The sequence below is a fragment of the Colletes latitarsis genome, chromosome 10 (genome assembly GCF_051014445.1).
Source record: "Colletes latitarsis isolate SP2378_abdomen chromosome 10, iyColLati1, whole genome shotgun sequence".
Classification (NCBI taxonomy): domain Eukaryota; kingdom Metazoa; phylum Arthropoda; class Insecta; order Hymenoptera; family Colletidae; genus Colletes; species Colletes latitarsis.
This window is the reverse complement of record NC_135143.1, coordinates 17,169,862-17,195,014: the sequence shown is the minus strand read 5'-3', so window position 1 is coordinate 17,195,014 and position 25,153 is coordinate 17,169,862. Positions and strand designations below refer to the sequence as shown.

At 44.2% G+C, this 25,153-nt stretch overlaps 2 protein-coding genes across 4 annotated transcripts in view; both read right to left on the bottom strand.

The window, feature by feature from the left end:
- Nucleotides 1-1,079: 1,079 nt before the first annotated feature.
- Nucleotides 1,080-18,178, bottom strand: LOC143346012 (putative aminopeptidase W07G4.4). The gene is made up of 8 exons (XM_076773720.1): nucleotides 18,162-18,178; nucleotides 15,572-15,853; nucleotides 12,408-12,516; nucleotides 7,220-7,367; nucleotides 4,651-5,003; nucleotides 3,460-3,738; nucleotides 2,279-2,518; nucleotides 1,080-1,523 (listed from the first exon to the last, which is right to left on the bottom strand). Exons 1-8 carry the CDS (start codon nucleotides 18,176-18,178, stop codon nucleotides 1,080-1,082), a joined length of 1,872 nt encoding a protein of 623 aa, XP_076629835.1.
- Nucleotides 18,179-19,501: 1,323 nt separating this feature from the next.
- The window catches only part of LOC143346520 (sodium-coupled monocarboxylate transporter 1), a 57,380-nt gene continuing 51,728 nt past the window's right edge, over nucleotides 19,502-25,153 (bottom strand). For all 3 annotated transcript variants that reach the window (XM_076774677.1, XM_076774676.1, XM_076774679.1), the window contains one exon: nucleotides 19,502-23,953. In XM_076774677.1, the coding sequence (XP_076630792.1) occupies nucleotides 22,807-23,953 (1,147 nt within the window). In that variant the 3' untranslated portion in view covers nucleotides 19,502-22,806. The remainder of the gene's footprint in view (nucleotides 23,954-25,153) is intronic.

Below are 25,153 nucleotides of genomic sequence, written 5' to 3'. Positions count from 1 at the left end.
GTTTGCAGTGTTGCGTCGTATAGAATGCCTCAAGTATAATACTGATAGTACGTGCATAAAATAAAAAGTAGAGTATTTGCGGTGTACTTGTCAATGAGGTACATCCTTACGTATTTTAGTAATGTTGAAATCTTGGAGTAATCTTAATCGATTGATTACTCGATTGATATATAAAAAATACTAAAATTTATATAATTTCATTTTTGTCTCACTTCCTCTTGTGTTCACTTGTGTAACTTGTTGGTAATGTTGCGAGTGACATGAAAATGGTAATGGGGCTCTAGGGCCCCAGAAAAATGGGCCGAAAAAATACATTGGGTGAAAGGTCTACTCATATACCTGGTCTGTGATGAAAGGACTACTCGTATATCTCGTCTGTGGTTATATGCGATGCATTTCTCTGACACTAGAAAGCCCTTTTACTATTTCTAAGTCACGCGCAACATTACCAACGGATCATAAGAAGCAATCATAGTGCTTGTTATGGTAGGAAACGAAATTACTGGAATTCTCATGTTTTTTAACTGAATGAAACTCTACGATCCAAAATCGGATATATTTCGTTTTCTTTCAGAGTAGTGTCGCGAATAAGAACTGATAACGGTTTACTATTAGCGTTGCGAAGTATGAATTATTCGCGTTTCTTTCTATGATATGTCGGTAATGTTGCGAGTGTTTCGAAAATTTTAATGGGGGCTGAAAAAATAGAGAATCCATGGCGTTAATATCTGTTGGTAAGCTGGAATTACAGAGTTCTTCCTTCTCAACCGCGAATAAAGCAACTCAGATTATTTATTCGGTGGTTGATAATTCAGGAACGGGATATTGCTCGTCAACTTTAAAGGGATCGTTGTAAGGAGAAGACTTTTTTCTTCAATCTCATTCTGAAACGTAGCCTAGACAAAATTACAATACTTCGTAGAATCATTTGAAGTTAGAGAATTGCCGTGAATAGATATACCCTGGATCCTCTTCTTGTAGGCAGTGTAGTAGAAGTTAAATATAAAATTGTACTAAAACCCAAGCGAAGCGTTCTCTTACGTCTCTTTATTTTCAATATACCATACAACATTGCGTTCTCAGCATACGTTCCTTGGAACGTTCGGTTTACATATCGGTTCGACAACTGTCACTGGCTCGGTGCCACACGGTGGACAGTTGGACGGTACAATGCAGGGTGGACAGGGTGGAGGTTGATAACAGTTTGGTAAACAACAGGGGTCGCACGGGGGACAACAGGAACAGGTTCCTGGAGCGCAAGGGACCTTGACCTCGCACGGGACGGGGCAAGGTGTGCAAGGTTGGCAAGGTTGCAGACACACTGGCTTGCAGTCCACCTCGCAGACATATTGCATCTCAAAGGGCAGATCATTTCGGACCGTCAGACACTTGCCTTGAATGAGGTAGCAGTAGGACAGTGCCAAAACGGGGTTGCCGCTGTAGGGTAGGTGGTGTGGTTTCGGTAGATGGCCACATATGTCGATGTGCGTGTATTTTAAGGGGGAACAGCTACAGGCTCCGTGCTGAAATCGATACGAAGGGGATGAGAAAGCGAACTGGTCCGAGAACGGAAGAGGGAGGCCGGGTAAACGAGGCTTTAAACGTCATTGTAATGGAAAAGCTTTTTAATCTATCATTAACGCCTCCTCGCGGTACTTGTATTAAGCTGATCGTCCATAAAAAATTCATCATCCTTTCATTTGGGGGGAGGGAAAAATATATTGACTTTCGTGGAAATAGAAACTATGTAACACGTGAGTGGTATACGCCGTCGCGTTTGCGTTCGATCTTGGTGTAATATTGGGTTATTTGGGAAGTCGTGGAAAACAAATACTTTATTTTTGTTATGCACCATTCTTGACGATTACTTTTTGCTATCCGTTCGGTAGCTTAGCAATCCCTACTTAGTAATCGAATATCAATACCGGGGGTTGAACACAGTTACAGTATCGATTCATCTTTCCTATTCGCTATAAATTCACTGTGGACGTATGCGCTTAACGCGTTAAAGTTTGATCCCTCAACGTAGGAGGTAGGGGTGAAACTACGTTCGATCGAGCATAAATTTCAAGGCCCCGCGATTCCTCGACGTCATGTAAGCGAAGCCGTTTGGCCAGCGTCAGAACTGGAGCACCTGTTGACAGAATGGGAAAGTCGCCAGCGCTACCCGCAACGTCCAAGCGACGGGTCGCTCTGGCGTTTCCAAACGCAACACCACAAGTCATCAAGTTGCATGGCAAAGGGAGAAAAAATAATAAATTAAAAATTTACGGCGTACATTATCCATCCCGGACGCCAGGATCAGAAAAGCCGACGGTCCTTGATGACCTCTTTCTGTCCCCGTGCACAGTTTATCCTGTGATTGGAGGACGTCGTCGCCTTCCGTCAGACCTTCGTGGAACCGGAAGTCCTCCCTGCGTATCCTTGATATCTCGAACGGGTCGCCCATCGTTTCGCCAGAGGCCTGAAGCTTCTCCGCGTTGCTCACTAAACGCGCCACGGCATTGTCCATAGCAATCTGAAAATAGCGGTCGTCCGGTTTAACAGAAAAAATTGTTTTCGAGTAACCATGATTTCTGATGCATCGTGTTATTGCGTGGGTTTTTTGTCGGTCAGTAAAACGAAACAGAAATAGAGTGCAATTAAGGGTTAGTCGTTGAGCAGAGTTCGTTTCTTTCGTTGATGTCCACTTCCCTGATTGTTGGTGACGTTATCTAGCTACCTTTTCTCTCAGAGCATCGCTAGCAGCGATTCACTGTGCTTCTTTCCTTAATTCCAGCGAAATCTATTATCCTTCTCGTCTCTCGTCTCGTACAGAGGCTCCTTAGCCCCTGCGTCCCTGGTCTTCGCTGTCGGCTTCGAAGTGAACAATACGGGAGATCGATAGCGAAACAAACGTGGATCGAAGAGATGAGAGATAGACCGACAGAGTAATTGAGTGATGCGATCATGAACGGCCAGTTGATTTGGTGCCGTGAATAGTAAGCGAGCGAACAGCTCAGAGCCTTGAGCAGTTTGAATCTCGGCTACCAGGCTCGGTCGAAGCGCTGTATCATCAATCGTGTTGCATTATCGTTAACATCGGTTCTAAGTGCACTCATTGTTCTATTAAAACCTCCGTATTGCGAGCCATCTATCACTCTGACGATATTGGAGAATCTTCCCCTAGTTCTCTTTTTTCAAGTAACTGTCCTTTGAATTTATTCGATTCTTCGAAACTCAGGTCAGAATAAAGACTTCATATAGACAAGTCTCAAAAACAGGGGTATTCACCCTCGAAATGAGAATCCCATAAAAGAACGTCACCAGTGCGGCTAGCATTCAATTAATTACACACCCACCGGTCACTTAAGCAGGAGACATAAACATTTAAGACGCGTGGGCGATCGTTCCGAGTATCCTTAACGCGGTAGTTTCCGTCGAACCGAAACGATGAAACTTTTAAACGCTCGAACTTACCGAGTATCCTCGACCAGCGGTGAGCACCGCGTGGGTGGTGAGCGTCGCGACGGTGAATATGTGGGGATTCACCGAGCATAGAGCCATTTCTTTGACGTGGCAGAGGGCGTCGGCCATCGCCATCCGGCCCTCGGCGTCCGTATTCCCGACACGTACTCTGACGCCGGATTTCGCCGTGATCACCTCGTCGGAAACGTAAGAATTCTCGCCGATGCTGTTCCTCACCACGCACAAAGCCGCCACCGCTTTAACCGTCGGCGGCTGCAGTAAATTCACCACCTGCGAGGAAGGAAGGCGATTTCTTTCTTAGCCCGCCCGCGGTCAACGAGACGATTAACCGCGGTCCCGACAGCAGCCGCGCGCTCCATCACGACTCACGGACTCCATTTCTTTTCCCCCCACCGTGTTCTCTCTATTTTTTTTTCTCCCTCTTCGTTTCCAACCCTTGCAACTCGGCCGCGTAGCTGGGGGACACGTAGCCCCGGTACACGGGCTCTGAATTACCGGTGTCAACGGCACACCGGAGTCCCGGAGCACTACCCGTGTTCATGGTAGCTTAACTCCGACGCTGGTTTCTATGCGATAAAGCAACGTTTGAACCCGCGCCGAGTAACGCGAACCATTGTTGCACAAATATAACGAAGTTACCCCGGTCAATCGAAGATAATACCGTGCAGCTACAGAATTTGATATACCCTGAAAGCCGGAGTTAAATTATGGAGCTCGATCAACGATGACGAAATTCCGCCGCGGAAACCGTGGCTGTAATCACATCGATTAAATTTCAATATTAATCGTCGTGAAATGAAACGTACGATTTCAATTAAATCTGCACCATTGTTACGCGCTACGCGTTACCCCGTGCTGTTGCGGGGTCTATTAAACGATCGGGTAACCTTGTCGATACGCGTTCTCGTGGGTGGTAAATACTAGGTCGGATCGAAAAGCTTCCGCGATCTTTGCTGGGGGTATGCGATTTTTACTGTTTTCTAGTGGAGTTGCTCGACAAAGCTCGAAATTATTATCGAAACTGTAAATATTTAACGACATTCCTCGTATTGGGAAAAACAGATCCAGGGGTGTGTCTATAATTAAAAAATAGAATCGAAGAAAGTAGATAGCGACACAGAATGCTTAATAGACGTATAATGGCATTGCTGGAGGATGGCGACGTCTGTGATATTAAAGTACCTGCATGAATCCAGCGCACGCCGCCGCCCCACATTTGTCCCTCGACATGCCAAACATTGTGCCCTGGATTTTGAGGTCAACGCCGCCGGTGTCGTAAGTGACACCCTTTCCCACGAGCATAACCGTCTCCAGAACGCAGGCAGGATTAGGGGGCTCGTAGGTCAGGAAGATAATTCTGCCAGCGTGGCGGGGGATCATTGACGCGGCCCGATTCACGCACGCGAACAGAGGATACTCCTGCAACAGGGTATCTTGGTCAGATACCACCTGCATGGTCACGTTCGAACCGCAGAATAACTCGGCTAGGTACTCCTCCACCCTCGGCGGCGCCATTCTTTCCGGGTCCGCACCACCTTCGAGCACAGGTTACTTATTAGTCAGACTTACAAATTAAATCTACCACTATCGGTAACTTTTACAATTGTTACTATTTTTTATAGTGTGACAAAATGCTCTTTTTCGTTCCCAAAACCATAATGCTCGATACAGCTACTGACACAAGTTTAAAAAATAGCTCAACGAGCAGTCAGTTGCTTTTAGTTATTCTTGTTCTATATGGGAAGGTTGGGTATAAATGAATATACAAACAAAACTCGATATAAACGAATTTTAAAAAAAATATTTGTTCGTTCAACGACCCAGTTGAAACATTCACGACTTATATCGCGGAGCCTGTCGTTTTTCCCGCCATTACTCGGCCACGGGAAAGCTTTTATCGAACGGTGATCACGACTCGGCAAGAAGGGCCGTAAAAACGTATTCAATCGAGAGGACACGGAAAATAAAGCGCGGCTCGGCGTTCTTCCCGCTTCGAAACGTCTCCGATGGGCCGGAGTGATGGTCTTTTCGCCGAATGTCCGAACAACGCTATCTTACAAACTCTTGTTTCCCGGTAAAATAAGAAAAACGATAATGCGACGTTCCAAAAAGACATCTAACGAGCAGCGAGATTTTCGCTGAAATTTAAATTTACACGGAACGGCTGCAAGGAACGTTTCCCTGTACCGTGTGATCTATTCTTTCTTTTTTTGCGTTAATTCTGTCGCGTAAAGGGACCTTCAGTATCATATTTAAACTAATTACAGTCGTCGGGTAGAATCGCGTTGTGTTCCTGCGAAACCGTCCTTGTGCAACAAACTTGTGGAAGAAACATAATCCCTTTATATCGTCGAACGAACACGCGTCTGGCCATGGGCAAACGTTTTCCCTTTAATATCCCTCTTCTCGCGTGAATTCCATTAGAAAGGATCAGCGTTGCTACTTTTCACGCTTTAATTATCCTTAACGCCGTTTTACATTAATAAAAGCTTCGAAACTGCGCGCGGTACGAGTCTCTCGGGATCCACTTTTCGTTATTCGTTCTTTCGAACCTTCAAAGTTTAAATCTTGAATCTTCCTTTATTCCCCGTATCGGGAATTCGTTTCTTACCTTCGCGTAAATTGTCTCTGAAATACGATCCACGCGCTATTTCATTGTTAATTAAATCCACGAATTATTTAAAGTAAAGTTAAACGATTTTCACTGCAATGTCTGTGAAAATGTAGCGTTGCTCGAGCAATTATTTTCCTCGATTAAAAGCGTTAAAGAGAGCTCGAGGTTTGAGAAGCCCCGTTCAATTGTTTCTCGCGTTCGACGTGCGAGCATCGCGGCCACGTGAATTCACGAACGGCGAAAAGTGCATCGTCGACGAAATAAGGAAATCCACAGGCCGAATGCGTACTGTACGCAACTTTTTCTCTCTTAATTAAACGCTCGAGATTCTTGAGGAAACACGCGACCGGGGCGAGCGAAAATTTGCATTCCCCCGCTGTCCGCGGAACGCGCAGAAATGTCAAACTGTCCGCCATGCCGGAAAAAGAATTTGGACGACGACTCCGCGAAGAATCGTCCGTTGCGAAATTACGCGAGACACGGAATTCCACGGTCGGAGCAAAAATTCGCCTAACGATTTGCTCCCCGAGCCCTTCGAATATTAAAATAGCGACTCAATTTCTACGTATTAACGCTTATTGCGCCTGAAGAATTCGAACGTAGGAGTTCTTTTTACGATCTTTCTTCTTTCGTCTGTAATTAACGCGGAGATCCGCTTTTCTCCGGTTTGTTTTCGCGATAAACACACCGTTTCGAGCGACAGCGAAGTTTCGTCGTCGTCGTATTGTTTCTTCGCCACTTACGAGCCACTTCATGGAAACTTCGCGTCCGAACGGAGACAAATATAAACGCCGTAAAACACCCTCCTTCCGACGTCGAACAGAAATACTTACGCGAACGATCGTCCGCGAGTTGCGAAACAAACCACTTTTCGAGGAAGTTGCGTTGAAGGGACGCTCGGTCGACATCGGTCCGAATCAAAGTTTCGAGTGGCTGTGTTTAGGACCACGGTCGAGGAGGACCGTTTCACCGAAAGCCAGGAGGTGTCTGAGTTCACGCTCGAGGAGCCGCGGGCGAGTTTTCTCCCGACGGTGTCCTAGTTCGCCGCGGCTGGTCCGCGAAACGGAAGTTGGCGGCCATTCTTCGCGGATTCCGTTCGATAAAGCAACAGGAATTTAGGCTCTGAGAAGGACTCACCGATATCCCTTGCCACGTATCTTCCGCTCTCGAGCGCCGAGGCCAACTTCACGATACCCTGAAGCTTCTTGCTGCAGATCGGACTCCAGACGGCCAGTTGACACGCCTTATAGCAACGATCCGGACATATCTCTCGCACCTCTAGCGGCTGGATAGACAGAGAATGTTTCAATGGTACCAGAATATTAACAATTTACGGAAATGGTACGATTTCTATCGGGGAAACTACTGAGTGCCTCGTAAGATGTGTAACATTCTGAGTACTCACAGGACTTTCGTGTTTTAAATTCCAAATATCAGAGGTCACAATTTAAGAAAGAACCTGTACCTACTTCAACGAATAGGTAGATAGAAGAAGTATATTAAGAATTTCTATATTTATATCGTCCTGGTGATTCTGTACTTATGGGGTAATTTAATACCAAAAATAATGGCCCCGTTTCACGAAGCAATCTGTACGGCTTTGAAGGCGCGCCTTACGTATTTTCTCTATTAAACGGAAAGGAACCGCTGTTAACTAAAGCAGAAAAATCGATCCCACAAAATGCACCTGTCTCGGGTTAAACGTGAACGTAAGGTTGAACTTAGCCCCGCAGGGGACAGGAGAGAAGTACGAAGGGCATCGAGGATGACATCGGTTCCGTCGGAATATTTCACGAGCCCGGGAGACCAAGTTTTTCGCTGGTTTCTACACGTATCGCGTTTATTCGTAGCGAGCAACGCAGCTCCTTAGCGACTTTGTTCCATCGTACAGAAAATATTAAAGCGGATAATCCTCTTACTGGATTACCGGAAGACGTATGTTTCGTTCGAAAGTCCACGCTCGAATTAATCCCCTTAATAATTTACCTGGCTTATCGGGAGTCACTGTTTTTCCTTTCATTTTTTTATTTTCTTGGAGATCGAAATACCGCGACGCTTGGCCGTTACTTTTTCTTTCTCCGTTCGTTTTTTCGCGCGGGAAAGTTACTTCGAGATGCCGAAAATGTCTGGTTTCTCGGTTTCAAGACAAGCTGTCTTCGTTATCCGAACGCCAGGCATAGTTTCGCGTTAATGTATTCGCTGTTCGTATCGGAGGCGCGGTATAGATACTCGTTGCCTCGATAGCTATTATTTCGAAGTAGGTGAATAGTTCAGCGTCGTATATGTATAGCGGTATCGCATAGAGGCTTGGAATCGCGGGAAACGTTTTGTAGCAGTTTAGCGCGGCACCAATGTGCCCTGCGCTAATAAGTATCTCGAGCGATTTTCGAGGATCGTTACCCAGTTCAACGCGAAAACGAAGAAATAAGCATAGAATTTTTCGGGGGATTTTGTCAGAGGTGAAATTGCAACTTTTATTTGAGGCGAAGATCCGTTTTTCAAAGTGTCTATGCGAAAAGGAATCGAAAAATCCTTTACCACTCTGCAATCCGAAGCTTTGTTACGGAGATATAAGCAATTGAAGTTTACCCAAGCACGTGCCATTTGTTTTCCAATCAGCTGACCGCGCAGTGGCGTACTCAAAAAACTTCAAGTGCCCGTATCTCGATCACGACTTTTTGATTCATATTTGCATGAAGAATCGACGATTTTATTAGCTATCTATTACTTGAATAACATCGATTCGATTCAAGTAATAAATTCCTGTTTTTGCTAGATTATCAACGACACGTGCAGAGCAAGAATTTTATTTCTTTGTCTATGCGTGGGACGTGTTTTTCCAGGATTAATTATTGATAAATTGAGATCCCCTGCCGAAGCGTACTCGGTATTTAAATAGATGATCAGCAAGATTCCAGGTTCACATATTTTAGAATCGCTGGAATCTCGGCAGTAAGAACGAGTAAATCAGAAAATACTGAATCCAAGATTTCCGTGAAATTATTTCGCCGAACAATCGTCGGACGAATAAAGCTCGTTAATCGCAGTAATAACGCAGCGTTCCGTGAGCGCAACTGGAAATACCCGCAGCATCGCGGTCCTTGGGAAACCAATATCTCCGCCGATTATTGCCGACGTAACCAAGAGCCCAGCCCCAGACATCCGGGCTGACTCTGTCTCGGGCGAACATTTAACGAAACGTCGGTGAATGCGCGTCTCCCTCAATAATAACGCGCCCGAGCCTCGAGGAGCAAAAAATAGAGCGAAACAATATTTCGTACAACATCCATTTGGAAGGCAGGCCCGTTAAACAGAGTGGCGAAACCGAGGACGAGAAATCCCTGGAAATAAAAGGAGGAGATAAAACGACGTACTGATCTTCCCTAGAATGGCGGTAGACTATATTATTAGAGTGCTCGATTAGTTATTTCACTAGTTTCTGGTCTTCCAATTGAAATCAATATTTCCACGTGTGTCACTGTATATTTATGAGAGTGATATCGGTGGATCGACGAGGTTTCCCCGGTGAAAATGAGTCCAAACGCGACTACGCTTGGAATATTAATTATTTCACGTATTTGGATTTTTCTAGAATTCTGGTTTTTCATTTAAACGGGATGTAATTATAAGTAATGCGAATAAGGTCGTGTTTAGACTCATTTTCATCGGAGAAACCTCACCAATCTACCGATGGTAGTAATTTACTTCTAACGCGAAGTTATTCGAATAATGTCTGAATCTCGTGCCTCGGTTCCCGTCGCTCCAGGAATTCTCAAGTCGCGAAACAAGAGGAAAGAAAAAGGTGTACGAGTTCCCGATAGGAGACAAAAAGGTGTGCCTTCCGACGTCGAACGAAAGCAACGTCAAGAAGTTAGGGGTGTTGGAGGGGAATGAAAGTGACAGAAGAAAGCGACTGACGGAGTGAACGGAAGCTCGCTGGGGACGCACGAGGCGAAACGGAGGAGGCGACGCTCTCGACGGCGTTCCGATTACGCGTCGTCGGAATTCCGTGGGCGTCTTCCGGTATTTGGAAAACGATGGCCCGCATTTGCGAGACCCGCCAGAGGCGCAGGGTTCGAACGACGGGGGAGTAGGAAGCGCCCGACGAAAGAACGAACGAGCCCCGACGTCGACGTCTCGGAACACAGACTCGGGGGGCCAGGGTCTCGAGTATTTCGCTAATTAGGTCGCCCCGCCGACCGTCAGGATTTAGGAACGCGAAGCATCCGCTACTCTTGGCAAGACGGAACGCCCTGCAGCCTTCGTCTACCCCCCTTCTATCTTCATCCCTCTTACGATGCTGTTCATCGTGGAAAAGGCACGCGCGCCTTCCTCCCTTGATCCTTCTCGTGCACCGGGGTGGAGGAGGGTTTAAAGTTACAGCACCGAAGCACGCGGAGACGGGCTTCGTGTCGAAGATAAGGGATGAAAGTCTCGTGGAATGTTCCTGGAACGGTAGCGAAGCGGGTGTGCTGCCGGGAGTACGTTCACCGGGCGCTGAGAGCTTATTGAGAAATCGTTGATCATCTCGAGAGGAGGGGGACCCCGATGCTTTCCGCGGAAGGCATTTTGGTTCTGTTATTAGGTACCATGGAATTAGAATAAGGGGGGTGGGTATCTTTGGAGGTATTCGTTGCTCGGCGCTGCTTTCGGGCGAGCGACGCTGAGACGAAACTTTCCGCCTCAATTTTAACGGAGTTTTAGATTTTCGTGCGAATCTCGCTTTATTGGTTTTGCTTGATCAAATTGCTAAAGTTATAGCGAAAATTTCAGCGTCGAAGAATAGAAATTTTTCGTTAGAAATGGAAAATTGTTTCTCGTTTAAATTTAGTGGTTCTACACGTCGAAACGAACTTCAGCGTCAACTTCTAATGGACCTTGTCGAAGACGCCAATGACCAATGGGCGGTCGAAATCGTCCGGGTCTCTGCTCGTAAGACACACTTATCCATCAGCGGCAGGTTGTCCCGGCTCTGGCGGTGACAGGTGTTGTTTAATGGCTCTGTTGACCGCGCGTTCCCTCGTTGATACCTGTCACGCGCCGCTGTTTACTCAAAATGTCGTCGAACCGGACAACGCACGGGGACTTGGTTCGTCCCGATAACCGACTTCCGCCGCGAAAACATTCGGATCAGAACCGGGGAGGAACGGAGAGACCGAGTACGAGTCCAGGTCGATATTAAAGCGTCCGGAACGACTCGAACCATCTGCGATTCTCGAAACTGTGTTAAGGGGATGTACTACACCGAGAGTTTCAAAAATTCGAGCTTTGTTCACTGACTCTGATAATTCGGGTCGTCTTTATTTTTTAACACGCAGAATATTTGACTCGACTTTCAGGTAGATAGATAGAAAATACGACGATAAATATTACTTGTTTCGGGGGGAGGGGGGGGCAAATGTTTTTGTAAGTAAATATATTTTTATAACCACGATATCAATGTTACAGTAACGTATTTCGACATGAACTTTCGAACGACCCTTGCTATTTAATACGTTCCGGTCTGTGGATAGAAGCAAAGCAAGAATCGAGCTTTTTAGCGGGATTGGTTTCTGCTTGGCAATTAACGTCGACCATCCAGGGTGTAACGAAGTGAATACGGAGCGTTCGCTTCGTGTCCGTTAGGTTCGGTCGTTTACCTTGAGACTAACGGAGCAGCTTGACCAAGAGTTTGCGAAGTATTACAATTTCATGCAATGGGGTGGCTCGAGAGCACGCTGACGTCATTAGTTATAGATTAAGAACACCACTGGCTATTCAGCCGTGGCATAAGTTCGTCGTATTTAGGTCGATTGGGTGGAAACGGGTCTACTAATCAATCGGACACCCAACTGACGAAACATTCAATCTAAATATTTTTCCAAACGTAGCCACCATCTTGTTATTCCATGAATTCAACCCTGTTATTGTAGTAGTCGTACTTGTTGCAATTATTGTTGATATATCGTGCTATTAACACTTTGACTGTCACGTCACCCATATACGGGCGACAGTATTTTCCACTGTGAAATTAGAAAAATTAATTCTCAAGCTGAGATGTCGAAGAAAATAAATTTGGATAGGATTTGTAAATTTTAGCAAACTTACAAAAATAAGTACCGAAACAAATTTTAGATTGTGCAGAAAATTGCACGGTTCTCGTCTGGCAGTGAACGTGTTAATAGTTGGAGTTTCAGTTATAGAACTTCAGTACTAGTGCATGTTGCTAGTTTTATTATTATCGTGTTACAGTAGTAGTTGTCGCAACCGCTGCGTTTTGATACCAGTATTCTAAAAGCGCGAGAATTTTTGTACGCGGTTTGAAAAACGTAAGTTGGATACTCACCACATAGAGACCCTCCAGAGCGCCGAGCAGCGTGACGAGTTCGACGTTCTCAAAGCGGATGTCCGGTAGAAGCGCGAGCAGCGGACACCTGACGCCAGCTTTCAATGCTCTGTCGACAGAAATTCTTCGTTAACAACTGACATTTGACAATTCAACGGAAAGAATCGTATTTCCGAATCGAAACCAAAAGTAACACTAAAACTCTGCAACGTCGCGCCAAAAAACTACGGTACATCAACGTCTGCGTCAATGTCAATTTCGTGCATGAAACGAGAAAATTACGATCAATCTCAATATTCATCAATTCCGAAACCGAAATCAATCCCTGTCCTGGAATGAAAACACCTGGCATTAGCATTCGAATCGCTCCGAACCATCAATTACTCGGATCGAAAAGGGAAAACATTGTCGAATTTATCTCCGCGCGAACGACGAATGAAACAAATGCTCTAACAGCGAATCATATGCGCGCTTGGCGAGCTAAAACCGTGGAAAGTCTCGCGATATAAACGGGATGTTCTTTCGGGAAACGGTTTTGACGTCTCGCTGGTGCCGTTAGCTCCATCGTCGTCGAGAGTTTGCGGCAGGTTACAACTTCTGAGAGACCTCGACAACTTTAATTGTAAGATTCTGAACAAAGAGACTCTCAAGGATGTCGTTCTTACAGAGTACCACAAAGTAAAACTACGGGTTAGCTTCAACCGTCGGTTACGGAACATTGTAGAAGTCAAAATCGTTATTGTCGTTGTTGCTTCATCATAGGATCACTTAAGGGCAGAAAAATACTTTTGTACTTGAAATTGGTATACAAAAAATGATATAATGATCTCCTGTTTAGTTAATCGAAAGAATTGTTAAATGGATCTTAAAGCTTTCACTGAACCTAGAACAATTTCTGAACGCAAACGCCATAACCCAGACAGTCCGTTTCCTATGTGATCGCGCACTATAAATAAAACAATATCCCATCCCTGCAGGAACTTACGACTCAGCCATCCCTCTAGACACACTGTCTTCCCAAAGATCCTTTATTCGACGGTTGAACGACTAACATCACCAAATGTCGTTCAGAGTCAAGACCCGGAATCAAAAGATGCAACCAATATCGAGAAAGGACGACGCGCACCGCGAAATCGTGGAAAGTTATTCTTTCCTCTTCATTTCGCGGCGATATTGTGGCTGTCACCGACGCCAGTGTCGTCGACGTACGCTTGGAATCCCGTCTGAGATCACAATCCTGTGCAAGATCCTGTCTAGGGGCCCCAAACTCCGTGGAATTTCATTTTTCAACCGAATTTCGCGTGAATCGGACACGCGCGACTCGGCTGGAATTTCTGTTTTTCCACTCGAGCGACTCTGCCAGCCAAAACATCGCATACGAAGCACCACAGCTCTCGTTATTGAAATTAAATAATGCTTGGGGGAACGAACTTAGTAAATTTCGAAAATTGAAAGAAGAAAATATCCTGAACTCTCCAAATTATTTTTCATTAAAATGGAATCGGGATGGAGATTGCTTGTTTGTTTGAAGTGGAAAATGTGGAATATAGTTTTGTCATACGGGGCTTTGCTTACAAGAAAATCGACTTTAAAGAGCATGACTTGGAAATCAGTGTAAGTAGAAACAGTGAGTAATGGTCAGACGCACCAAGCACTTCGTATTCAGTCGCTCGCGTACGTTAAAAATTTTCGAAAACGAAGCATTGAGCGAGCGAATTTTATTCAACATTTTTGATTCATTTTTTCATCCCCACTCCGGAGTTTCACAATTTTTTTAAAAATCCTTAACCATTAGATATAATATGAAAATTTAAATGAACATTACTTTACGTCTCTTCTATTTAAATAGAAATTTGCAGGAGTTGCTTGCTTTGAACAATCCTGAAATCAATAATTATATTTTATTATGAGTAATTATTCTGTTTGTGCCGCGAAGCGGTAGCCAGGTACGGACGCGAAACCTAATGGCGAATAAATATTTACCTATCGGTCTTAACGCGAGTCCATTTCAAATTTATTACCGAGCTCTCCACGGATCAACCTTGCTCCTCGCGATTATAAATAGACACGCTCGATCTTCGGTTAAAAACCGATAGCTGCTATGAATCATTCAGGCACCCCTGAGCACGGTCAACCCTTCCTCGATTCGGGGTTAACTAATTCCGTGCATGTTCTTATAAATATTCAACGCCACAATTTATCTCCTCTTCGGCGGGCATCGATCATAGGCAAAGATTGAGGGAGCCACTAGCGAACGACAATAACGAGGCATTTGACACCATCTTTGCTCTTCTTTTAATACTTCGCTGATCAAAACAATCTAAGAAACACGTACCTTCCGATAAGTGCTCAATCTCAATTAATAAAAATAAAAAATGTAGCGACAGAAACCACATTAGTGAATACACATTTAATATTTAATCAATTTGTACTAAAATTTGTTTGGACTTCTTTTCAGTATTTCCGTGAAAAAGGGCAATATTTCGCGATCGAATTCGCGATTCGAGAACTCGCGTGACTTGTTAGACGTTGGTTTGTTGGCGAATTCAGTTAACAACCCACCATAAGAGGGTAGAGTGGGGGTGTGTTCGATGTCGCTCGCCCTTTTACGGAAAGCAAATATTTGGGCGACGTTAACACAACGAAGTTAACCGGCGTTATCAAACTGGCGAAATCTCCTTCATTATTCGGCAAACAAGTAATCCGAGTTTCGTCTAATGATTCTGCGCTCTGATCCCCTCCAATTAAGCCGTGCAATTAATAAGCAATTACGAGCGAATTAGCTACGGCTAATCTGTCCCCGATTTGTTTAAAGTTCTGCGGCTGGCGGCCGGATCGATCGTACCTTTTCGTTGATGAATAAACAATCGACCGTGGATACAAACTCTTTGGGTCTTTCGTGACTATTCCTGAACTCTCGGTGCATTTAATATTTCCTTTCGAGCCTCGTTCGAAAAAGACTGAATTATGAACGCGGAGGCAACATCATGGAAGTGTTATGCAATTGGCTATGCAAAGAAGAAAGCACAAACGTGCACTTGAAATCGAATGCTACGTTAGGGATGTAAAATTGTATATCTTTAAAAATGTCTAGCTTACGTTTACTTTTCGTTCGTAAATTACAATCGGAAAAATTAGTTTTTTTTCAAACGATCTTATCGTACCTTTGGACTCCCTTGGTGGCTGCTTCCGCGAAGCTCCGTACGTCGTGGTAGTCCATGTTGAGCGGGCCAGTGGGACTGTAGATGAGCCTTTTGGCTGGCAGATTGATGGGCAAAACCGCCCCGATGATGCCCAGAGCGGAATCGATCTGTGCAGCGGCGTACAACACCGTTTTAAAGGGTTCCGGCTCGTCGAACCCGGGAGCGCAACCCGACACTAGGATTATGCCGTCGTAGTCGCAGCTGCAGATGTTCAGCTCGATTTTCAGCTGACACGGCATCCATCTAAAACGGGATACCGCGATACAGGTTAATCCTATTGCCCGTCGAAATAATTATTTGGCGAGGCGAGACTCGTCTACGCGCGGCTTCCCATAGACCTCCCTTCCGCTTGGCGGATTCGTTCAGGCAGATAGTCGGAGATGCGGGAGTTATGGTAACCGTAGTTTCTCTTCAAGATGCAAGGAGATTAACCCTTCACGCGATAGGATTTACCGCATGGTCTGAATTTCATTTAGCGTGGGTGTAGCATCAGTGCAGCGTTACAACCTTTGGTGTCTCAACCGGAGACTGATATAGAGTTAAGGGACAGCTGCTTGGAATATTAGGTTTAGGAAGAGGCGTCTGTGCGACCTGCTCGGTCCAACAGTGCAGTGGATCTAGCAGTTGATCCAGACGCGAAAGATCCGACTACTCGTTCCTATGAGGAGTCTTCAGAAAAGGCATTTAGCCTGGAATGTGTATAGTTGGTTCTCGTGAGGCTGGAAATTTTGAAAAGCAGGTCGAGCTGAGTTAGAGGAACGCGGCAGGTGTTGGATAGATCAGTCGAGCGGTGCAGTAGATCTTAAAATACTAGACTCGAGCTCTGTTCTGTCTCTATTCTTGATTTTCAGAATTGGAATTCACTCTAATATAATATTTCTACTTCAATGCATACGCGTCAAGCCACTCTGTGGAAGAGAATGGGGAAACTGACACTTTGATATTAAATGTCTCGTAAATTATTAATCGTCTACACCAAAAATTGGGATCGTTAGCTTCAGTTTTACGAGCTCTATCATTGTGCAAAAGCTCGTAAAAAAGTTGGCATTACACTTTGGGATCACTCCTTGTCAGCCATAGTATCGTTTCAAATTTTAAAGAATTAGGTTTTAGTACGACGAGCCTGTCTGAAAGTACATAGTAGGATTAAATGGGGATGCAAGTATATTGTCAACTCGATATAACGTAACGGAATTACCGTGCAAAAAGCATTTCGTGGCGTAGCATTGACACGACTGTCGAGCAAAAAGGCGAAAGAAAGTCGGCGGGAACGATCGACATAGACGTTAAAACGATATCTTTTTCCCAACTTCGACTATTCGATACGAATCTCGCGAAACATAAATCCCGTGTATTTCTCGAGTAGTCGGGGATACAGTTCGCTAAGTGAGTGTTCGGTTGAAAGGATCTTTCCCAAAGGTTTACCACGAAACACGCTACGAGTCGCGTACTTTTTTTCGTCGCTTTGGAAACTCCCGGCGGTTGTTATTTTTTTTCACGGATCCTCCAACCTTTCGAAACTTTTATACCTCGTGCCGCGCTATTCAAATATTACGAATGTCTAAAGGTGCTCGATCGGTGCACACGATAAATTGAAAAGTCTGTATTGAGGTACTTTATCGAATATTTTAGGGGGTTGCTTTATCGAATATTTCACTTTATAATTCGAACGTTATCGTTTGAATATCCTTGTTGGAACAGCGTTTGTCTAATATTATTATTCGAATAGTCAAGTCTGGATTTGGTTTGATTGATTTATCGACTATTATTGCTACGAATATATTTTGAATATTTAATACCCAAGTATTATTCGAATAGTTGAATATTTAAATCTTTGACTATTCTAATACAGAGAAATTCGCGAGCAGTCCTGGTCTTATTTCGAAATAGGAATTGGAGATTTTCATGTCCCCTGTCTAAATTTCAGCGAAGAAATTTCGCAGGGATGACTGCCTTTTAAAAAGAATTCCCGTTCGTTTCCGCGGAAGGAATCCCACGTGACAGGGTTAGACGTGTCCAGGACGACGTTGAAAGTTTTCCCGAGACATTTTCGCGGGCCGCGGAACAGCCTCGCACCGGAGGGGCTCGCGACGTCCTTTTGTGCGTCGCAAGTTTGCCAGGCGGATCGGTCCCGCGGGCGGAAACATTAAATCGTGCCTCCGTTCGCCGCATTCGAAACATTTTTCTCTTCGCTGCCAATCACAGGCTAGATCTACGATCCTACGAACGTTCCTCAACGGAAGGGAGCTCGAGAACTTTCAATTATGCATTAGGTGATTCCTCTGAAGCTAATACACGCCTAATTTCCAACGATAAAGAAAAGATAATAATAAGAAATTACAGAATGAAATATTTTACGACGGACATATCAAAATTTAACGGTTATCTATTATTCGAATAACAGTTCACCCGATACTCTTATTATTGAAATGTTAAAATATAGTTGGTTTATAAAATTTTTACTTGAATCGATGGTCTACGACAGAAAATATTTTGACAAAATTTATGACAATAGGCCACGTGGTTCGATCGCGGTTTCTAACACATTTACCTCGACTCCACCGCCATGATGGACTACACTGTGTCATCCACGTTGCGTCGGAAAACTCGCCTCTGCTTCGAGAGATCACCTTCTGCTCCGATTGCTGCCGGATCGAGTCGCGAGATCGGATGTCTCCCAGCCGTGTCTTCGTCGATCGCGATTGGAAAATCGAGAAGAGCGATGCGACGATCCTCGACGTCGAGAACGGACACCGAAACCTCTGTCTCGAAATCTCGAATCGTCGTCGAGGAAAACAGAGCAACAACGAATCAACGTTCTTCGATCCATGCTTCAGGCTTGCCTGATCGTTGCAACTAGATCCCGTTGCTCTTGGCTGTCAGACGATCGATAGTGTCGCTGTTGTTCCTTTCCAGGGGCCACCGTCTTCATTGACGGCTATCTGGATTACCAGAGAAGCCTTTAACCTCTTACAAACCGGAAATACGCTCATAGAAGCGATTCGATTCAAACGAGGAAAATTTGAATCGACATTACGAATGTACAATATCGTAACGATTCGTGATTCTTAAAAGAAATTTAACCTACACCGTTTTAACAGGGCAATTTTAGTTTAAATTCAATTTCAATTCCTTCCATTTTATTAATGAAAATCTGACTTTTCTCGCGAGCCAACAATGAGATAAGTATAGACGCGACAACTGCAAAATCCGATTACGCGATTAGATTCGGTGATACTGACGGATTGCTGGTTTCCAGGAATTCGGGTGTCGATCTTCTGGTAAACCGCCTTGAATTCGATCCCTCGATCGCCACACTAAATTTGCGAGTTGAAATTTATTGGCACCAACGCGCCCAATAGGTTTGCGGTGAGAAACTTTCCGGCGAACTTCGACGATGGTTTCCCGATATAAAGTGTGCTAGATTGATGGGAGTTCATGGTTTGTTTCGCCCCCACGACGAATGGACGCTGATTTTTAATGGTTGTTCGCGGAATAAAGTTCGATGCAACCGATCCTCGAGGAAATTCGATCGAAGTCTTCGTTATACCGTGAGAAACAAATAATAAATAAATACGAGTGATAACGATATCTAATCTGTCGATCGATGCGATCGACAACTCGAATACGATTGCACACCGTGGAATTTGAATACTCGATCTTCGTTCCATAAAGTGTATCAGATTTTTAATTTGGAAAGAATAATGACATTGTTTCTGGAACATTTTACTTATTTATTCTTGAATTATCAACCAAGTACGACGATATTATCGACCGATTAAAACAACATTACCGTCGGAGTTCATTGCCGTGGTACTTAGGCGGGAAATTTGAACAATCTAATTAATTCGCGATGATTACTTGGGGTATGAAAGAACGAAGAAGACGTAATTCCTCAACAGAACACTTATAAAACGTTATATATTTGTATGCATCACAGTATTTCGTACAGATCCATACGTCGTCTACATCGTTAACGCTGCTATTCGCTATCGTTATAAAAATAGTGGTCTAGTCTAGGAAGTACATATAAAACTTATTAATATCGCGAGAACGCAGCCCCGCCGTCACCGATGGGGACACATGAAAATTACACACGCACACAGCGTACGCACACCGAGCGAACGTTGTTCCGCGTGATCGCGACTCTTGACATTCGTCCGCGAGGGAAACTCTGACCTTAGGAATCCGAAGCTCGCGCGACGGACGCATTAACATCCGCTTGATACCTCGCAATCTTATCACGATTCAATACTTTTATTACACGCTAACGCGGGGGCGGGTTTAGACACAGGCTTCTTGGAACTCTGCGCGCGTCGCGTCAAGAATTTCATTCCTCAGGACCTGAATTCAAATGTCAATTCCTTTCGTATCCGATTCATCAAACGAACATTTCTCCTGCTTCAGAGAGAATTCCGTGGGACGTAATTCTCGGTTATTCTGGCGAATAAAACGGGACGAATCAGTGTTATCGGAATCTTCCTGAATTCGATCCTCGAGTAAATTTTATTATTCGTTTCTTTTTGTCGATGGACGTATTAGAAATCGATTCGGGCAAATCTTTATTCGATTCGGGGCTCTCAAACAATTTAGCCCGACAGTGTGTTCGAGGCTAACTTTGCTTCTAAAACAAAAATATTATATACAAGCGATAGTAATGTGTGATTTTTATTAAAATAATTAGAACGTTTAACTAGTCTGGAGACTTGCTCGTATCGGCTAATAGTCATCGGCAAACAAGCGTTTAGACGTTCGTGTTTCAGAATTCCTCTGGCCCCGCCCCCGACTTTGAACAATGAGTATTTCACGCGCGTGTACGTATAACGTACAGTGTCCGTATGGCAAATTTGCGAAACTATGTATAAGGGGCTCGCAAACGTTAGTGCGAGGTTCCTTGAACTCGAAACCACGTTTTCTTAAGTGCTTCGCGTACGAAGCTCGTCGATCGAAGTGGCCGTCAGTCTCGTAGCCCGGACGAATAAAGGGACGTCGAAGGAGAAGCAAACGAGAGATTGGGAATCGGCGGTAGTCGCGACGCATTATTGCGTCGATAAATGCCACCGTTTGTATTTTGGGAATCTGTAAAGAATGACTCTGAACAACAAACTAACAATAAGTGTTCTTGATATCAACGCCATTGTAGTGCCTCGCTTCTTGTATCGATCTGTGGTACAGGTAGTTGCATCGTCCCTCCCTCCCGCCCACTGTTCATGTTTGCTTTGCATGAACTCTGATGATTCGATCGCAAGAAACGAGTACTATATCAGTTATTGATTTAAACCGTACAAAATCCCAACCAACGTTGAACTTTTCCAAAAATACTGATCGTCAAACACGATTCTCATCCAGAGACAGTTCCTTCAGCTTCCCAGGATACTCTACAGCTACCGCGATAGGGACTCAGGGATAAAATTCCGAATTTAGTTCTCAGAACGCATCCTTGAAATCTAACTAACGCAATTACTCTTTTCAAGTATACGCATATACACATAGGTATATGTATAGTTCTGACACCATATGCATGCACACGTGTCGTTTACAAGCGACTCGACGAGGCCTCGAGCCTGTCTTTGTACTAGCGTCTACCCTGTAACATTCTGCTCGAACGTGTTTAAGGAAATACTCTCTACAACGAATTAAAGTGACCGCGTGGGATGTGTCTGTCCACGCGGGAGCAAGATCTATAGGGTGATTCGACGGTACAGAGTGTAGAAGAACGAAACGATACTGAGAATGAGTTTCAGGTCGGGTTTTCAGACGAGCTTCAGGAGTAGTCCTATGTATCTCGATTGGTGGTGATTTGTAAAAAATAAATTACCACGATATTCGTTTCATTCTCACAAGGTACGTGACAATTTTGCATACAGTAATTTGCGTAATTATCGACGATAGCAGAGACAAATGTATTCGAATGATTCGGTAATCGAGATATATCTAAAATACTGATCAGGAACAACTTGACATTATACCCAAATGTAATCATTCATTTGTATTCATTCATGCTGTCAAATATTAATCATCTATAATCTAACTTATTTTTTTCTGGCGTGAAAAATTCTAATTAATATCTGTCGTCAAGAGATTACTGGGTGACCATTCTATTGTTTTCAAAATACAATAACGTAGAATGGTAAATGAAATCAGACTTTGAAACTTAAGGTACGCGAGTATGCGATTTACAGAAAGTCAAATACTCCTGTAACTTGTACTCTAAGTACCTGTCGAATACAGAATACATTGTTTTGTATTTTGTATTAGTGAAAAATAATTATATTCAATTTCATCATTATTTCTGGATTGCATCACCAATTCACAAGATATGTCTGTATTCTGTATTCGATGATAAAACTGAATGAGTATTCTATAGTTTTACAACTACCAAATACCACATGCAACTACTTCTAAGCATCCGACTATAACTAAGATGCAAATTAGCAGGGTATACGTCGTTTGAATACCATCTGAGATATATTTTAGTTATTTCAGATTATAAAGTGTGAGGTTAGAGAACAACCTGCCGTCGGCCGTATTGGATTGCAAATAATAAATGGTTTTCTAAAACTGTTAGATATATTAACATATGGCTGAGTGCTTACAAATGTTTATCTCGGCCATCAAATATACCATTTATTATTTCGTAATAAAATACTAAATAAATTACGTTAATGACCCCTATTAAAATCCGGGTCAAGAATTTCGATTATTTCTATATACATTACTAAACAGAAGGATAAAAAGTTCATCCTTGATTCAAAAAATTACTGCACGATCTAGTTACCAGAGACTCCAACAATCTACCTTAAAAATAACCACTTCATTTGCAACATTCAACCTCTCCATTCTTCCACCAACAAGCGAAATACATTGAAATACTCTAACCTTCAATGTCAAACGCTCATCCCCCACCAGTATCTTTCTGAAACCCGGTGACAGTTACTTCCTCCTCACCCTGTACATCGCCGAGTATCGTGTTGACAAAATCGTGAAGATCACGCTACTCTAAAGCTATCGCTAACTAAAGCTAAAACTGAGGATGAACGCGGTATCCCCAATTCTACAGCTCCTGCAGGCTCACGGGATCGTTAAGCAAATCGACAAAGTTCGATCCGATAATCAGAGTCCACCAAGGAACAGAAATATCACCGAGTCACCGATTTCGGAGTCACCATCACTGAATCACCAGTGACGTCCCGGTCTCAGAGTCTGGTACCTTTGTTGACCTCGTTGGTCACGTCCAGCGAGACGGCCTTAAGAGCATTGAGCTTCTCGATGTAACCGATGTCGATCTGGAGCTTCCCGTTATCGTCCACGAGCCCTTGCAGAGTGGTTGTCTTTCCCACACCATTCGCGATCGAGGTCACCGAGGAGGAGGAGGAGGTAGCGTTGGCAGCGTTGCGCTCGTTCCTGAGTCGCGTGCTGCTGGCGTACAGTCTCCGTCTTCCGGGAAAGAATCTGGATATCTTCACCGCGTAAGGATGAAGCAGGTGTTCTTCGTACATGTCACCTTTGGAATCGGCGGTGATCAGACTCACTATGACGCCCACGATCACCGTTGACATGCTACCGATGAGCGCGTAGTACATGTACGTTATGTTGTAGAGGAACTCGATGGTCCCCATCGAGGACGAGTCGCGTATTTGTTCGGTAAGCAGGCCTTGCGTCATATTCACGGTGACGTTTGGCGTGGTGTAGACCATGTTGCCCGGCTTCGTGATCCACGGCGAGAACGTGTCGTTCTGACAGTTCTCCGTGGACAGGGGCAACGTCTCCACGTTGTTGGTGACCGTCAAATGCCCAAACGTGATCCACAGGGTGGTCATGTGGCTGAAGATCATACCGGACGCTGCGCCCTTCCAATTGGCGCACGGTATCAGCATAGCTAATAGGAAGACGCCTAACAGGGGGCCCGATGTCGCGGACGTAATCAGCATCGACGACTCGATCACGCCCGACAGCATTGCCACCAGAAAGCTGACGCCCACTATCAGCACGCCGTAGATACCGCTGATCAGCTTGATCACGTGCAGCTGTTGCTTATCTTTCAAGTCCTTCATCGAAGGTATCTGACTGAGGAAGTCTTCGTACGTGACCGTGGCCAGAGAGTTCAGGTTAGAGACGGCCAGCGTCAACGCGCTGTTGAATAGAGTGGCCATCACCAAACCCAGGAGTCCAGGAATGCTCAGGAACTTGTCCTCCACGTAGAACGGTACGATCTCATCGAACTTGGATATGTAGCCGAGGGTCAGCGGGTCGCAGTCCGCGTAGTTGGCGAAGATCACCATCCCCACCACCCACGAGAGGGAGAAGAGGATGAAAATTATTGGCATATTGGCCATTATTGTTCTGGAAAGAAGGTATTCGTTAGATTTGTGGAATTATGAAGGAGAAAGGCTTATCGTTAACTGAAACTCTTATCTAGCTGTGTTGTGATTGTACACGATTAGAAGATTTACTATGATGCGAACTAAGACGTGTTCTACGAAATAGATAGTGATACAGCTATTATGGTAAGCGTACAGTCATTATCTAAATTGGGATTGTCTCGATGTGTTGTCAGTTTTCTCTTATCTTGCAACAATGTCTTGTAATTTTGAAAGGTCTCTGTTTTCTCAATTTCAAAGTTTTCCAGTGTCTTGTAGTGCGAACGAAAGCTAGTCCAAGTACTGAATGTGGTACTAACGAGATCTCCGATTATGCTGATATAACAGGTCGTTTCGAAACCCCAAATGTAACTATTTTGATCGATTTTACCGCGTACGTGAAAGTACGGGTGTAAGATTAATTCGAAGTAGGCAAATATTCCCAAATTGCGTTCCGGTTTAATTAATTCATATCTATGTATAATAGCTCGTCGATCAATGTTTATTCTCGGTGTAACAAATCGGACAGACCCACGAAGCGAGTAGATTTTATCCACAGGAACCGTATGCCGTTCCTTACATAGTAGAGCTGATAATGTTGACCTTAGCCGGGGCAGAGTATCTACCGATAAAAGTTTGGCTGCTTGCCATTTAACCCCGTCCCTTCTGTCGCGGAAAAGGACTCATTGAATATGTGGTAACGGGTAGTGCCGACAGAAGTTCGCGAATTGGAAACCGTTCCAAAACGTAAAATCTCCGTGCGAGACCGCTGGAACGACAAAATACAAACTATAGACACGTTGGGTTATCGTCAACCTTTCAGAAATAAAATAGTACAATAATGAAAACATCAAATAAGATCAGATTAAATTTAACTCTCAAAAGTTTGGAGATCCATTCGAAAATAAAATATTCCACGAGTTTCATATTTTCTAAATATTTGACAATTTTATAGAAGAACACTTCGATGTGTGTTTTACAACGACCGTGCAATAAACCGTTAAAACTATGACAAAAAGACTCGACGCGCGCGTTTTCCTGATTATAGTCTAATAAAAATCCATTCGGTGGACATTTTTATCGCGACGTGCAGCGATTATATTCTAATAAAAATTCATTTGTCCGAACCGTTTTTATCGTGACAACGTGGCGTGTCGTTTTTCGCGGTTTACTCTCCGGTAAA

Coding starts and splice junctions, on each gene's coding strand:
- LOC143346012 (XM_076773720.1), bottom strand. Junction 5,004..7,219: donor ATACGTGGCAAGGGATATCG/GTGAGTCCTTCT, acceptor CTGTGCTCGAAG/GTGGTGCGGACCCGGAAAGA. Junction 3,739..4,650: donor CGTGCGCTGGATTCATGCAG/GTACTTTAATAT, acceptor CCTTCCTCGCAG/GTGGTGAATTTACTGCAGCC.